The sequence below is a fragment of the Poecilia mexicana genome, unplaced genomic scaffold, assembly GCF_051168715.1.
Source record: "Poecilia mexicana isolate PSO_F unplaced genomic scaffold, ASM5116871v1 scaffold_21, whole genome shotgun sequence".
NCBI lineage: Eukaryota > Metazoa > Chordata > Actinopteri > Cyprinodontiformes > Poeciliidae > Poecilia > Poecilia mexicana.
Window position 1 is genome coordinate 8,806,063 of NW_028263390.1, and position 14,784 is coordinate 8,820,846.

Genomic DNA, 14,784 nt, shown 5'->3' on the forward strand with positions numbered 1-14,784 from the left:
CAATTAGGGTTCTAATAGTGGCTAATAGGAAGGATGGTGCGCAGATGGGATGAGTGTTATTTGAGGCCCAGTAGTGCAGCGTTTTCATTCTGCCTCACTCACTCTATTAGTTAACACCCATCTTCCTTCATTTGAGCCAAACATAATTTTCACTTCCTTTTCCTCCCTTTCTTTATTTCCTAAGCCTGTTTTCTGCTCCATTTTTTATTTTTTGTGCAGATTCATATTCTCACTGATGCAGACTTCCAAGTACGTATCAAATCACATTTAACTCAATCTATTGAAAAACGACAATGCCTTCACAAGTGATGGAACAATCTCAATCAGCTCTTTGTCGACTGCAGAAAATCCTTTTTGGAACAAAAGCTTTTCTGTTTCAGACTGCATAGAAAATCCACTTGCTCAACCACTTGTGATGGAAACCCACCTCACAAATATGCATGTAAACCATGAAATCTGGCTTTGCTTTTCAGAAGGTTCATTAAGGCAAGTTCTGCTGTCCCGTCTGGGAGGTTAGTCGGGCATGAGGTAGACAGATGAAAGGGAAAAAACTACAATTACGCCATTTTCCTAATCTGTGAGACATTCTGTTGATTTGATAGTTATGAACAAAGACTTGCCCAGAAGTGTAGTGACAATGCAGATTATTGGTCTATGCTTATGATACGATGTTCATGAACTATTTATTCTTATCCTTTCCTTTATATCCAAGTTGTCCGTTCAATTGGATTGGAATTTCATAGCAAGCAATAATCATAGAAGCCTCTGAAATGTTTGTGTTTACTGGCACAATCTATAAATGTGCTGTAAACACAATATTTTATTCCACATTTGTCTTTTGTGAGTGAAGGAATCAATAACCGCATTGCTTTATGAGCGCATAAAGTATCTGCCACAAACACTCTTTCTTGAAAATAAATTTCACAGGACCAACAAAAGCTGAAAAAAACCCCAACAAAACACTATTTTTTTACCATTAGTTACTTCAGCTGTAATAAAAAATGTCTTAATACTAACATGTGCCTTGGTAAGCATCCAAAATTGGCTTTAAAGCAGCAGTTATCTTTAGAAATTGTTATCCATGTTGACAAAGAATAATTTCTTTCTGCCTATCAAAATTATTTTTAGTATATTGCTATTTTTTGAGAATAAATGCTAGAAGGTACACCAGATTTGTCATGGTATCCATTTCATTTTAGCCAGCTTAAGATATAAGCCCGAATAAATTAATTTATTAATTTTATATACACTCAATATATGCTTTTTTATTCTGCAAAATAAAATAGGTCTTAATGAGCTGAAATTGTCCAAAAATGTTTCAGCAGTGAAGCTATCTCGACTCCTTGACATCCTTTGGTGGAACATGAGGAACCTTAAGTTCAACATCACATTTTTATTCATGTTTCCAGTTTTTTTAAAAGAAATATTTTTTGAGCTTGAAAATCCTTTTTATCACAAACAATGCGACTGCGACTGCCAAAAATCCTGAAATTGAAGAGTTGAAAATGCTGTTAAAATGTCAAATGCTACCAGCGTGGCATCCTAACTAGAATGTACAAAACAGAAGTCTAAAAACAGAAGGTTGTTATGCACTTGGGGACAAAACACCATCCGAAACCGCGGAAAAGCCTTTGGCAGTTTGTGGTTTCTTCCCACACTACGCGCTACATACTGTACAAAGAGGAGCTTTGGGCAGAAAACATTAGTAAGGACAAAGCTACAAAAACAACTTGTATTACCAAAGCCTTCTAAGGAACACCATACCTAATCATGGTCACTGTGATGGGTGGGAATAATAGAATAGACCAAAAATATTAAAAAGGAGGGGAATAAAAGTGCTTAGCTTGACTATCTAGTTCCAACCATAGGTAAGGAATGATTATAAAACGACTCATAACTTTAATGAAAAGCAAATTAAAAAATAAATGAAAAAGCCAAGGTTAGAAAAATCTAAAATCTTAACAGTGGTCCTTCTGAAATTAGCTTTAATTTAAAACAAACCTTCCCTCTGTCTTACCTGTGTGAAAAACGGCTCATAAATCTCCACGCCCTTGTCGGATCCCTGTGTCAAAACCTCCCTCCCACGATGCCAGCTGTAGCGGACGGGCGGGTTGGAGTTGGCCACACAGCGCAGGAACACAGTCCTCTCGTAGTAGAACTGCTCCTTCGCTTCTCCTATACTCTGGTGAACTGTAATCACCGGGTTATCGAGGTCTGTTGGAGGAGCAGACACACAGCAGAGAAAGCATTTAATAAAGGCTTGTGTTTGAGATGTGGGAGTTTATTACATTAACCCAGAAAATGTAGACATGTAAAGATGGGGACCAATTTGTTTAAGAAGTGTAAAGGCCTTAAAGCAAATAATTATTTGGGCATAATAAATGTAATCAGCAAAGTCTTGGGTTCTTTTAATGTCTCTCCTCAGTTCAAATGTTTTCTGTAGGATTTTGGTCCGTAAACTGATATGTCCATGGAAGAACATTGACTTTGTATCTGGTAGAATATTTCTGTGCAGATGCATGATTTAGATTATAACTGATGGAAGCAGCATAATTCAAAAGTAATGGTATTTCAAAGAGTCAATGATGCCACACACTCAACAGGCCTGCAGCATCACAGATACTCTGCCAGCACAAGGTGCCTTTCCACGTATTTAAGCTTTGCTTCATGTCAGATCCAGCCGGAGTGTTTGCTGGTGAAAATGTTTCTGGCCAGGTCTGGCAGCAGTAATAGACTGTTCAGCTACAAATTGTTTCTAGCATCAGTAAATACAACTACGACGCCTCACAAGCCGAGCTCTTGGATTGCCGTTTAAGGCCGAGCAACAAGGATCAGAACTTCCATCACATTACGAGAGACGGCTATCAGCATGCACTTTGGGGTCGATATGAAAAAGAAGGTGAGAGGGCCCCACTACTTAAACTACTTAAGTCAATAGGATGCAGCCCAAGGGCACATTGACTGCTCAGTCAAATCAAGCTGCTTGTGTGCTCCAAGTTGCACTCCATTTTGAGCTTTAAACAAAGCAGAGGATGACAAACACTGCAGAGAAAATGATGTTTGATGTCCATCACTTCAAAGAGCCCTGTTTGGCCGGCCTCGGCTCTGATTTAGAAACTCTGTGATTTGACACATCCATCCAATTCCCGACAGATTTCAGAGGAAGTTTTACCCGAACACGAGACAGTTGGTTATTTGAGAAAGCGCTTGTGGTTGATTAAATGGATTCAAAGTTAATCATCTTACCCAGCTATCGCATTAAGCCTTGGCAAATGGTGTTCATCATAGCCGTGCTGTCTTTTAGCATGCTAATACTCCGTCTTTTAGATTACGTCCATTTGCATGCTCAAAGAACGGGGGGGAGGGTGCTGCTTCCCTTTCATCTCCGTCCAAGATGCAATCAGTTTTTAAACACGAGCAAAAAGGCAATAAAGGAAGAGGATGAAAGAAGCTAATGCAAGTTATCCCTCATGCTAAAATTCTAACTGATAAAGCCTGACCTTTTGCATATGAAGGGAAAAAGGATTGAGTGCATTAATGAGTGTGTTAGTGTGTCAGCTGCAGAGCAACAAGGTGGATGATTGGACTTGTGGGTGAATATGCAAGTGGGAGAGCTTACAGTAAATGAATACACACATCTTTAATCATTATCTGTCTCCAAAGGGGGGAGGGAAAAAAAACTATGCACATACCTCTGGTATTATTAATAGTCAAATTCATTGCTTTTAATTCAGAGGCTTTGCCCCATGCCTGGATTTGCTGGGATCAGGTCCTAATCAAGGCGCCTGTGGGCCGTGATGCTCAGCATCCAGCCTTGGCGCTACAGCCAGGAGAATGCTGATTCCTCAGTTTCATTAAAGGCATGTTCTGCCCTACAGCCCCTTAATCAAAATCTAGCTGCGTTCAATACTTCATCCAGGATCCATTACAGTGTCTCAGGTAAGAGCAATTACCTTTAGGAGAGGAGGGGAGGGAAACCCGAGGAGTGACAACACGGGGGAGAAGACGGAGCAATCGCAGGACCATTTCAGACGAGCAGATCGCTCTAAGTAAATACACTGATTCATTATAGCGAGGCAGGGAAGAGTATGAATCCTACATCTTATCAGCGACTCCACCCGCCTCCTGCCCCATCTGTTTCCAGCATCAAACAGTCAATTTACCAACTGTGGCAGAAACGGAGTGATTCATTGACAGCCCTATCTACCTTGGGATACGCGTGTCTTTGAACGCTGGACAGATACGAGGTTGCGGTGACAAGAGTGAAAGCGTGTTCCCCTGTTAGCGTGCGTCTTGGGTAAGAAGCAGTTTGAGCTATTAATAGGGCCGAAATTATATGCAGGGAGGAAGTGGATGCTAGAAGCGTGGAGATAAATATGGAAGTATGGAAATGTACAAGCTGGATTAAAATTTGATGAATTTTAAACAAAATTCCACCTCCGACATCAGTCTCTCTCCTGTAAGGAGGCTGTGCGTGTATGTGTGTCACTCTTGTGCAATTAGCTTCTTAAGTCACGCTTGACTGATTGTGAGGCTTAAATCCCTGAGCCCAGAGGAAAACTGTGTTGTACGGGCTGCCTGTGCCAGAGTTGTTAGGGTTTGTAATTGCAGGTTTATGGCTTCACAGGCCGGTAAATCTTCCCATGTACGGCTAAACGCTCCAGTGCACTAACCGTTGCATCACTCCTGCTCACCTCTACCAACCATGACAAGTCTCAAATCTCTGAATTCCTCTGATATGAAAACACGGGGGAAGGAGGGGGAAGGGCAGCATGATACACAGACGTGCAAACGCTCGATGCGACGCTTGTGTGACTCATGGGTGGTCTCGCAAGGCAGGCGCACAAAGAAAGCCGGAGCTCTCAGTTTATCACCAATCATTTCCCTCTCCAATGTGAGAAATCCTTTAAACAAAGCCTGAAGATGATGATACTCCCATCTGATTAGCAGAACTACTTTAGAAGTGTACTAAAGTGTAACAAAGCATTTGTCGGACAAATAGATGAAGGTGATTGGATGAAAGACTAAAGAAGGCACTTCATTATCACATCAAACCAAAGCTCAATCCTTTCATGCCCCCCTTTGCAAAAAAAACAAAAAAAAAAAACAGCACCTGTGTGAAAACATGTGCATTACTCCACTCCACCGTGAATCCAGAGACCTCTGAGGCTGTCCCTCCCAGAGCGAGTTTGCCTATATTTTCTCGACTTTGATGTCTTTCACCCTCTGCACCTGATGTGATGAAGTCACCGTGGAAAAGATACCCATCATGCTGTCAGCCGTGAGCGACAGAATCATGCCTCTAATTTCACCTAATGACTGTCCCGGGGGTGGTATGGGTGGGAGGGGGACGTGGGGGGGGATTGCTGCTGACCTGAATGACATTTGTGTCTTTCATGAGCAGAAACAGTGCCATCATGTCACTGACAAGCAAATTGCTTTCATTTTCTGCCAAGGGCAAAAAGAGGAATAGAAGGAGGTCAAGATGCAAAACTAACAGAAAAACTTTGCAGTTAAGTCCAAAATAATGCATACCCCTGGCAGGTGTTTTAATGTGAACCACATGTACAAGTTCAAGACCTGCTTTATCCATTAATGTTGTCCTAAATGTATTGTTTGCTAGTTGTTTTCTTCTGTTGCTTACTTTGTCTCTATTTCTGATTAATCCAGCAAATAGCACTAATTATCACAAATACCCATATGAAATGAAGCAGTTGTCGGCCACATTATTGTTCTTTTGCATCTTATTTCATTTGTCTTCTCCATAAGTCTCCTCCAACAGCAGGAGTGTTGGGAAAAAAATCATTTTCAGACCTCCAGTGGAGAGAGAATGGACCCCACCGAGTAAATAAGAAGCCATGATTCTTAAAAAATAAAACTAGAAGCAATGATTTAGTCTCAGCAGTTGCACTTCATAACTTATATAAAGTACCTGAAAACCTAGTGGAAAGGTGGAACAGTAACAAAGGTGGAACGTTAATCAAACTTCATTTTTTTCCCCATGTTTTTAAATCACAGCAGGGGGAATGAAAGAGGTTCAAGCTCTGGCTGGTGGAATAATATCCACCGATTTTTAATTATTAAAACCTGCACTTTTTGTTGCAAAGGAACATTATCCACACAAACGCACACATTTCTTTCAATTTAAAAATAGTGCATGATACAAAGTCTTGGGAATGTTATGTGTAAGACTTGATTTGAATGATATATTTGCACACAAGCAATTATTCCTTGTCTATGATTAAATATCAACAGTAGATTGCAAAGATTAAAACTAAAACTACAAATGGTCCATTCTGAGGTTTACCATATCCCACCACAAAACCAAAACAATTATCTCCCAGCTACTACCATTTTCTGAGCCACAATTTGATGCTGTTGATCTGATTTGGTCTTTATCTCTGCAGTGGAAATAACTGGGGGTGAAAGTAGGGCTATTGAAAACTGAAATGTTCTTTAAGTGGAAACATCTTCAGTTTGACATTTCCTGTTCGGCTGAAATGATCATTGATGACTAGAGAAATTAAAGTCGGCCATTATTTTAACTATATCTATCTAATCTAGTAATGCTTGAAATAGGCCAAATTACATGGATTACTTATGCAACATCAAAGATGAAAAGAAGTTGATAGGGATTCTGCTCAACAGCTGTCATTTTAAATGTACTACTGCAGTTAATCAATCGTCAAAAACGTTGCGCAATTTGTTGTTCAATAGCAATGCCTAGCATCTGTATTGCCAGTTACAATGAAACAAATTAACCACTATCTTTTTTTCAAATCTTTACCCAGGCAGTATTTCACAGGATCTGATAACAGTTTGATAACAACCTGAGACCTGCTCTGGGCACTGATTGGCTAATTGTTTGTTTTGTGCTGCTCTCGCCGAATGAATTCTGCTTTTTAATCAAGGCACCTCTGCTTCACGTCCCAATCTCTGACAATTCAGTCAACTAGGCAGAGTGGATTGGTTTTAGGTTGGAGAATATTCAATGCATTATGCTTTTTAGCAAAATGTACTCCATGTAAAATCCAACTGTACAGAGCAAATGGGCACCAATATGTGAACAGATAATGAAGTTGTCTCTGCTTCCCGAAGGCTTTCAGGATTTACTAAAAACACTGGAAAACATTTCATATAAAATTTATAACAACTATTTAGTAGTAGCATCCCCCCACAAAAGAACTGTACTGCAGCTGTGGAGTGTCTGCTACATTAGTATAACACCTGCATGATTAGTAAGACCACTTTTAACTTTATCACAACCTGTGTTATTGTTTTCCCAACACAAATATATATTTATTCTTTAACTTAACAAGGAAAAAAAAAATACAAAAAATATTGAGTTTGAGAAATTTTTGTGAAAAGTTGCGGTGTTCTGATTTCTAACTTCTCAAAATAGAGAACATCAAATTCTTCAGTGGATTTTTTTCTCTTTTTTTCCTTCAAAGTTTCTTCAGAGGCTGACAGCGAGAATATCATTAAAGTGCTATTTACATTTGAGAAAGAATTTACGTACAGTGAGTGAGTGGGTGGGTGTAATTTGAAGTAGGCAGCAGAAAGATTTTTCTTGAAAGAACTTCACCTCAAAAGCTTTAATTTAGCTGAAGTGTGAAGGCAATTCCAAGAACAGACAGATACTTTTCCCCATAAAGCAAAGCTGTTGGCTGCAATCGTCTACGAAAGCCCGACAGACGATTGTGTTCAATTGTAAACCAAAAGAAAAATATATATATTTTGGTATTTAGATAGCAAATGTATCACTTAATGCTCTTTTTTTGCAGGGTAAAATGTTAATAAGCCATAATTGATATTTTTTTACCCCCATCCTTTCACATTTCTGCTGAAATACATAAATCCCACATATGATTTACTGTCGGGACATTTGCTTTCTTTCCATCTCTCATACCTTTGGCAACAGTGACCTCTATCTCATGGCCACGCTACACAATAACTCCCTTCTGCTGGCTGGATCTACTTAGTGTCAAGCTCTGGCTTCACAGCAGAGTGTGACTACGGCAGAGGATGGATGTCTGCAATATGTTCGCTCTGACGAAGCTGCCTGTGCGGCAGAGATATCACAGCAAACTGAATATCATTCTTGAGCCCAGGAGCTGAGAGGAAGCGTCTTTATATACCGCTGAAGAAGATGAGAGAAAAAGCCGGAACCTTCATCACGGACACCGTGTGACATTCAAATGAGAGAGGATAAGAGATTTTGCTTTGTTGAGATAATTGGGTGCAGTGGTAAATGAGAGTGAATGTCATTATTAAATGTAATCATGTTTAGAAATGTTGCACAAACAGAGTTATTGATATCTTGGTTAAAAATAATTGTTTATGCGACTGCCATCAAAAACTTTCAAACGTAAACGCGCCTCTGTCAAAACTTCGTGTTTTTTTTAATGCACCAAATGGGACCATGATAAATACTTTTAAACATTTTCCACATAATATATGACATATGCACATATTCTGTGCAGTTCACTTGAAATCAAACAAATGCACTAAAGTAAAACCTCAACATTTATTCTTTACTGAATCACCTTTTACTTCAGTCATGTATAGTTCATATCTTCCATTGTAGTGAATTTGATTAACCTGAAATATTACTCAGTTTCCCTCATAGTTTTTGTTTGTTTGTTTGTTTGTTTTGCTCATTTGCTTCTTTTAGCTAAAGCCAGTTTGCAGAGATTACACAAGACAATTTCACTGTAACTCAGATTTTTTACATTCTCAAATAGACTGGGTATTTTAAAGGGAGTGTTTGCATTTTGGGAGCTAAGCTACAACAATGCTCTTAAGTTACTTTCTCATTCTGTAATCATTTAATGTGTTTGAATGCCTAATATATGCATGATCAAGGAATATTAATTTAAAAAATCCCTAAATTTCAATGTAAAATTGACAATACTCAATATTTTAAGTCTACTTTTCACTTCAAAATTCAATTTGAAAATTTTTTGAAAAAAAAAAAAAAATGTTTCTTTAATTTGCACACAGAATCAAGCAAAGCACTTACAACACTAAAGGACCTTTCTGAATGCTCAAATTAGTGAATTTTGGGAGTATTGTGTTTTCCCAGCATTTCTTTGTTGCCAAGTCAGAACTGACTTCAAGTTAGGTTTTCAAGTGTCATTTCATAGAATATTGTGAAATTACCTCTAATTGTGCACTTCTTTTGTTTTGCTTTTTATGTTTATTTTTCTCAGCACTTGTGTCATGTTAGCTGATTGCTACTCACCGGTGTTCCATTAGCTGATTACCCCTGCCTGTGTAAATTTACTTTAGTTGTCATTTCTTCAGCCCTCACAGGAACTTTTTTCTAAAGTAAATTACTTTAATGGCAGTCACTTCCACGAGTCTCTAGCTATTCATCAACAACGGGTTTCCGAGCAAACTGATAGAGAATTGCTTGGAGTGTCTGGTGTTGTAACTCACAATAAACAATATATATGCAAGATCAAATAAGATCCAAATCGATGCACATGTTGATCTCCAGGTCAGTTTATAGAGCTTCCAGAGCCAGGCTATAACTTAGCAAGATTTTGTTCAAATGTTGAACAAAGGAACAAGATAGCAAACACAAGCCTTGCTAATGGTACTAAATAGGACAGTGGATTATTCTTGCAACCAAGCCAACTGACTGATTCTGTATTTATCAACCATAATGACATGAAATGTATATGTAGTCAGAATCCAACTGAAAACTTCAATGTGAAACCTCTATAACAGTAATGGGGACTACTCTGTAAATTTGTAAAAATGCTTTCAATTGCTCCATAATTTCACACTTTTGGATTAATAAATGGGATTGGATTTGAAAAAGTGGAATTCAGAAAAATAAAAATAATGAAAAAGTGAAATTTGAGGGGGAAAGAAAATGAGAAAATAGTCAAACTGATTTCATAGTCCCTGAGTAACATTTTCATATTTTGTTGTTTTCACATGTTGATGTCCTTGTAAGGAGCGTCGGGTTTGCAGAGAATCTAATGCGAAGGTCAAACTGGCAAAAAAGGGTTTGATAGCTGCTTCTCTAGTAAAAAACAGGCACAGTAAGACAGTGAGCACCAATAAGTGTTGGTATACTGCTTTGGATCAGAAGCATAACATCTCATATCTCCATATCAACATCTTAAAAAAATGTAACTTAGTGGGGGGGCGCAGGGGGGGTATTATTATTTTGACACATATTTAAATTCAAATTTATCCATATTTAGCCATTATGTTCAAGATCTCTAGAACTAGCCATCATTTTGCTATATTTCGTTTTTAAGTTGTTCCTACTTGGGTAAAAAATGTTCAAAATAAAAAAAGTATAAAACAATACAATCATTTATTTTAAAATACACATGAAAAACATACAAAGCACAAACATTCCTACTGTAGTATCCCAAAGATTATGCAATCAAATGTATAGTTATGACATGCATTTAAATACTCTGTTGATCTTCATACGTTTGATTTAGAAGGAAAGGCAACCCATCAAAAGAACTGTATAAACATCAATAGAACATCCATCCATCCATTTTCTTGTCCCTTAGTGGGGTCGGGAGGGTTGCTGGTGCCTCTCTCCAGCTAACGGTCCGGGCGAGAGGCAGGGTACACCCTGGACAGGTCGCCAGTCTGTTGCAGGGCAACACAAAGACACACAGGACAAACAACCATGCACACACTAGGGGCAATTTGGAGAGGCCAATTAACCTGACAGTCATGTTTTTGGACTGTGGGAGGAAACCAGAGTACCCAGAGAAAACCCACACATGCACAGGGAGAACATGCAAAGTCCATGCAGAAAGACCAGGGCCGGGATTTGAACCCAGAACCTTCTTGCTGCAAGGCAACAGCTCTACCAACTGTGCCACTGTGCATATTTATATATGCACAGTGGCAATTTAATCCACAAATTTAATTTGTGGATTAAATTTATCCACAAATTTAATTATAATTAAATTTGTGGATAAAATAATACAATAATAATGTCCCAGGCATTCACCATAAATGAATACCAACAGATAATCCACTAGAAATTCTGTGATTTTGGAAATGTCCACATCATAACATGTAACAAGAAAATCCACAGGCTTATTAGCATCATGTCGGGCGAATGTATTACTCATTACATGCAGAATGCTGTAATATCTGCGGTTTTGAGCAGAGTTCAAATCTAATCATGCTAATAATCAGATCAGTTAGCGTGGGTGAAAACTGGATTTTAATAAGCGATAACAAAGCAGACCTTTCTGACAGAGGCTTTCCTGAAGGCTCCTCTTCTTCCTCTCTCTCTATGCCAAAAACATTAACCAAACTGGGCAGGTTGGGTGACGTCTCAGGAAGGCCAGCACACCACCGGTGCCATGTTTGCTGTTTGGCATGCCTTTTTGGAGCCGCGTAACGAGGGCTGAATTATTCATCAAGTATTTCTGCATTCCTGCATTTACTTGCAGTTGCATTTCTACTGGGAGACGGAGAGAAAGGTAGCGTCTGCTCTCTTTCGCTGGGAGATCTTTTTTCATTTGACAATGTGGAGGACTCATTTTGTTCTGTCAGGAGAAAGTGTAATATTTTAAATCTGTGTGAATGATGCGATCAGGTAACATAATAAAGTCCTTCTGGGCTCCAACTGTGATGATGTTTTAAGATCGGAAGCTGCCGGAGCTTCTGAAGATGGCGGCATCTTCACCTTTTTTCAGCTTTTCAGATTCAGCTGCGTTTGGAGATGGAGAAAAAAAATGTCTTCCAGTGTGTGTGTTCATGTGTGTGTGGGAACACATGGATTTAACATGTGATAAATGGAAGGGCAGACGTCAGCAGCCTCAGTAGAAAGGCTGCAACCCCTCACTTCCTCCTGGTGATGGAAATGGGGAAATAATGAGGCAGAGTTCTGCTCTGTGTGTGTGTTTCTGTGTGTGTTGGGGGTGAGAAGTAATGAATCTCCTCCTCATCCTTTCCCTTAGACAGTGGCTTCTGCCTTTGCCCATCTTTTCTTTAATTCATCTCCCTAGAAAACAAGCAGACCACTGATCTAGCAGCAACGCCTAAAAACTCGCCATTAGTGTCGGGGAAAAAGCACCAGCAACACGATGGAGATCTTTTTCTGGCTTCAGCCTAATGACCTTCTTCTTTGTGTGGTCTGGAACAAGACCGCCCGAGGCCATCTCCCGTGAAGGACCATTTATTGGCATTCGATAAGTAAAAAAACAGTAAAATAAAAATAAAAATAAATAAATTAGCACCTCTTCCATTTCTTTTTCAGACTCAAAGGACATTTATTTCGCTCGGAGAACGCTGCTTATTTGTACAGCATAATTGCAGATAAAAGTGTCCTGTATGTAAGAGGCTTGTTTGTTCTGTCAGGAGTACAAGACACGGTGTTATACATGAACAGACCAGCCGAAAAGGTTTGAATCGTGAAAATCCATGGTCATTAAGACAACATTAAAGTTTGAAAAGCGTGATTTCAGCTGAAACGCACATTGATTCAGCAATAATAATAAGTATTGACATTGGTCCAGCCCTAGTTTTCCTCAGTAAAAAAGTAGATAAAAAAATGATTGCCTTTAAAGAGCAAAATGTCTTTTAAAAACAGCATTTATCACAAGTACTGATTTAGAGCATCAGCAACAGCTCTTCTGTAGCTCCCACCTGACCTTAAGGACAGAACCGAGGCATCTTCCCTCCATCCAGGTGTGAAGTGGGAAAGGACTGATGCAGAACAAAACGTTAAAGTCAACCAGCTGCTGTTTGAGCCACCAGCCTACTACGTAGCAGTGCTGTAAGGGTCAATATTTGAAACAGAAGGGTTAGAGTTACTCCTGCTTCCTTTTGTTCTGGGACTTCATTTACAAATGCCTAAATTGCAAATGGCTGACTATATTGGTCGTTTTGTAAACGACCAATGTGTGCAAATACGCCGTCAAAACTGTTTCATAAAAGAAGTTTAAGGACTTTTAAGTCGATGGCCAGAGGTGGTGGTTTTTCTTTTCAAGAACTGTGGTTATAAAAAAAAGGCAGCAGGGTACAAAAGTTATGAGTTTACAACGCAAGATTTCACTTAAAACTATTGTTTCTGGATAGTGAACATTCAGGTCACCCAGTGTTGAAAGGGAATGAGGAGTGCAGCTTGGAGAGGAAGTGATGCTGTTTCAAGGAGCAGCCATTCATGTTCCAATGATCAACAAGCCATGATGGAAACACTTGGTGACGAGAATAATGATCGTCTTTCCAACTTAATCTAGTAACAATACATTTCTACAACTTTAGGATGTTTTTCATTTGACTGACTTCCACAAAAGCTTCCCCATCTCCGCCAGTCAATGGTCAACAGGCAGGGTACATCCTGAACACGTCGTCAATCCATCACAGGGCAACATAGAGACACACGGATGTTCACACACAGACACACACATTTGACAATTTAGAGAGACAACTAAGCCAAAAGTCATGAATTTGAACTTTAGGAGGAAGCTGGAGTCACTTTCTGGATATCATAAGTTGCTGAAAATACTCTGATATACATGCTAATGCTAATTTGACTGAACTTTAATCCTCTCATATATATATTTAACTTTCTTGAATATGTATTGATCAGTAACACATTCATACATGACATTTGATAATTGTAGAGAAGAATAAAGAAATTAGGAGAACACCCATCTGTCTTGCACAGTACCATAACATGCAGCATCTTAACCAACTAAGTAGCTATTTTTCTGCTGTACTATTAAAACAATTTGTTGGACAACACAAATTCATTCAGAATACATTTTTCTAACCCAACAATCCAAATGGAAGCAATAAATGAGGATGCTTGCTGCAGTCTTGCTCTGTAAACAAGCCAGCAGCTGACCTAAGGTCAATTATACCTGTGTGTACAGTCACAAACAATCATAAGTTTTACTATGAACTTTGACCTGTAGCTAATACCACTGAGTGTTTGTGTGGAATTGTAGTGCGTTTTTCAGGAAAGTTGTTTTTCTGTTATTACTGCTGTAAGATTGGATTTATGCAGGACGGTGAAGTGAATTGGTCTAAAAACCCTTCAAATATGTTTTAATGAACTACAATAATCTTACACTTTTTTTTTGTTCATTTTATACTTAGCTTTTGTTAAGGTAACAAGAGGTTTTGAACTTCCCTGTTCAGTAAAGTGAATGATCTGCAATGCTTTGCAAACCTTCTCGTTGGTCCACAGCTTCATGGTCTCTTTGAAATACTGGGACAATTAAATCCAAACAAAATGTCATGGACTCCACCAGCAAGCTGAAAATAGGTTATTACTTGATCTTTCAAAATGTCAATGGTCCAAAACCTATGGCTAAATAAAGATAGAAATAGTCCACCAGACAAACATTATCCATCTTTGATCGCTGTCTCAGAAGCATATCTGGGGCCAGAACTCACCGAATTAAGTCGTGTGGGAGATTAAGCAATATGCATTAAGATCTGCAATAGAAAATGGACATGTTTTAAGAACTTTTACACATCTTTTTACCTCTTGACTAACACTGCATACTCACTTGTATGCGTGCCTGTGTTTATATATATATATATATATATATATATATATATATATATATATATATATATATATAAATTTCAAATAGCTTTATTTTTCCATGTTTAGTTGAGTTTACACTGAAATGTTTGCAGCAGACTGGCCTGTATTTACCTTATCCCACTGTGGCCAAAAAATGTGTGTGTTTAACATTGATTACTAAATTTTTTTTTTAAATGCTACTAAGCAGTGACTGCTCAGAAGTCATTAAGGACTATAGATATTTT

The 14,784-nt window shown here is 38.6% G+C and overlaps 1 protein-coding gene across 1 annotated transcript in view; it reads right to left on the minus strand.

Moving 5' to 3' along the window:
• Positions 1-14,784, minus strand: part of mdga2a (MAM domain containing glycosylphosphatidylinositol anchor 2a) — a 128,573-nt gene that overhangs the window by 83,450 nt on the left and 30,339 nt on the right. The window contains exon 4 of the mRNA XM_088002262.1: positions 2,018-2,214. Coding sequence (XP_087858388.1) covers positions 2,018-2,214 — 197 coding nt within the window. The remainder of the gene's footprint in view (positions 1-2,017; positions 2,215-14,784) is intronic.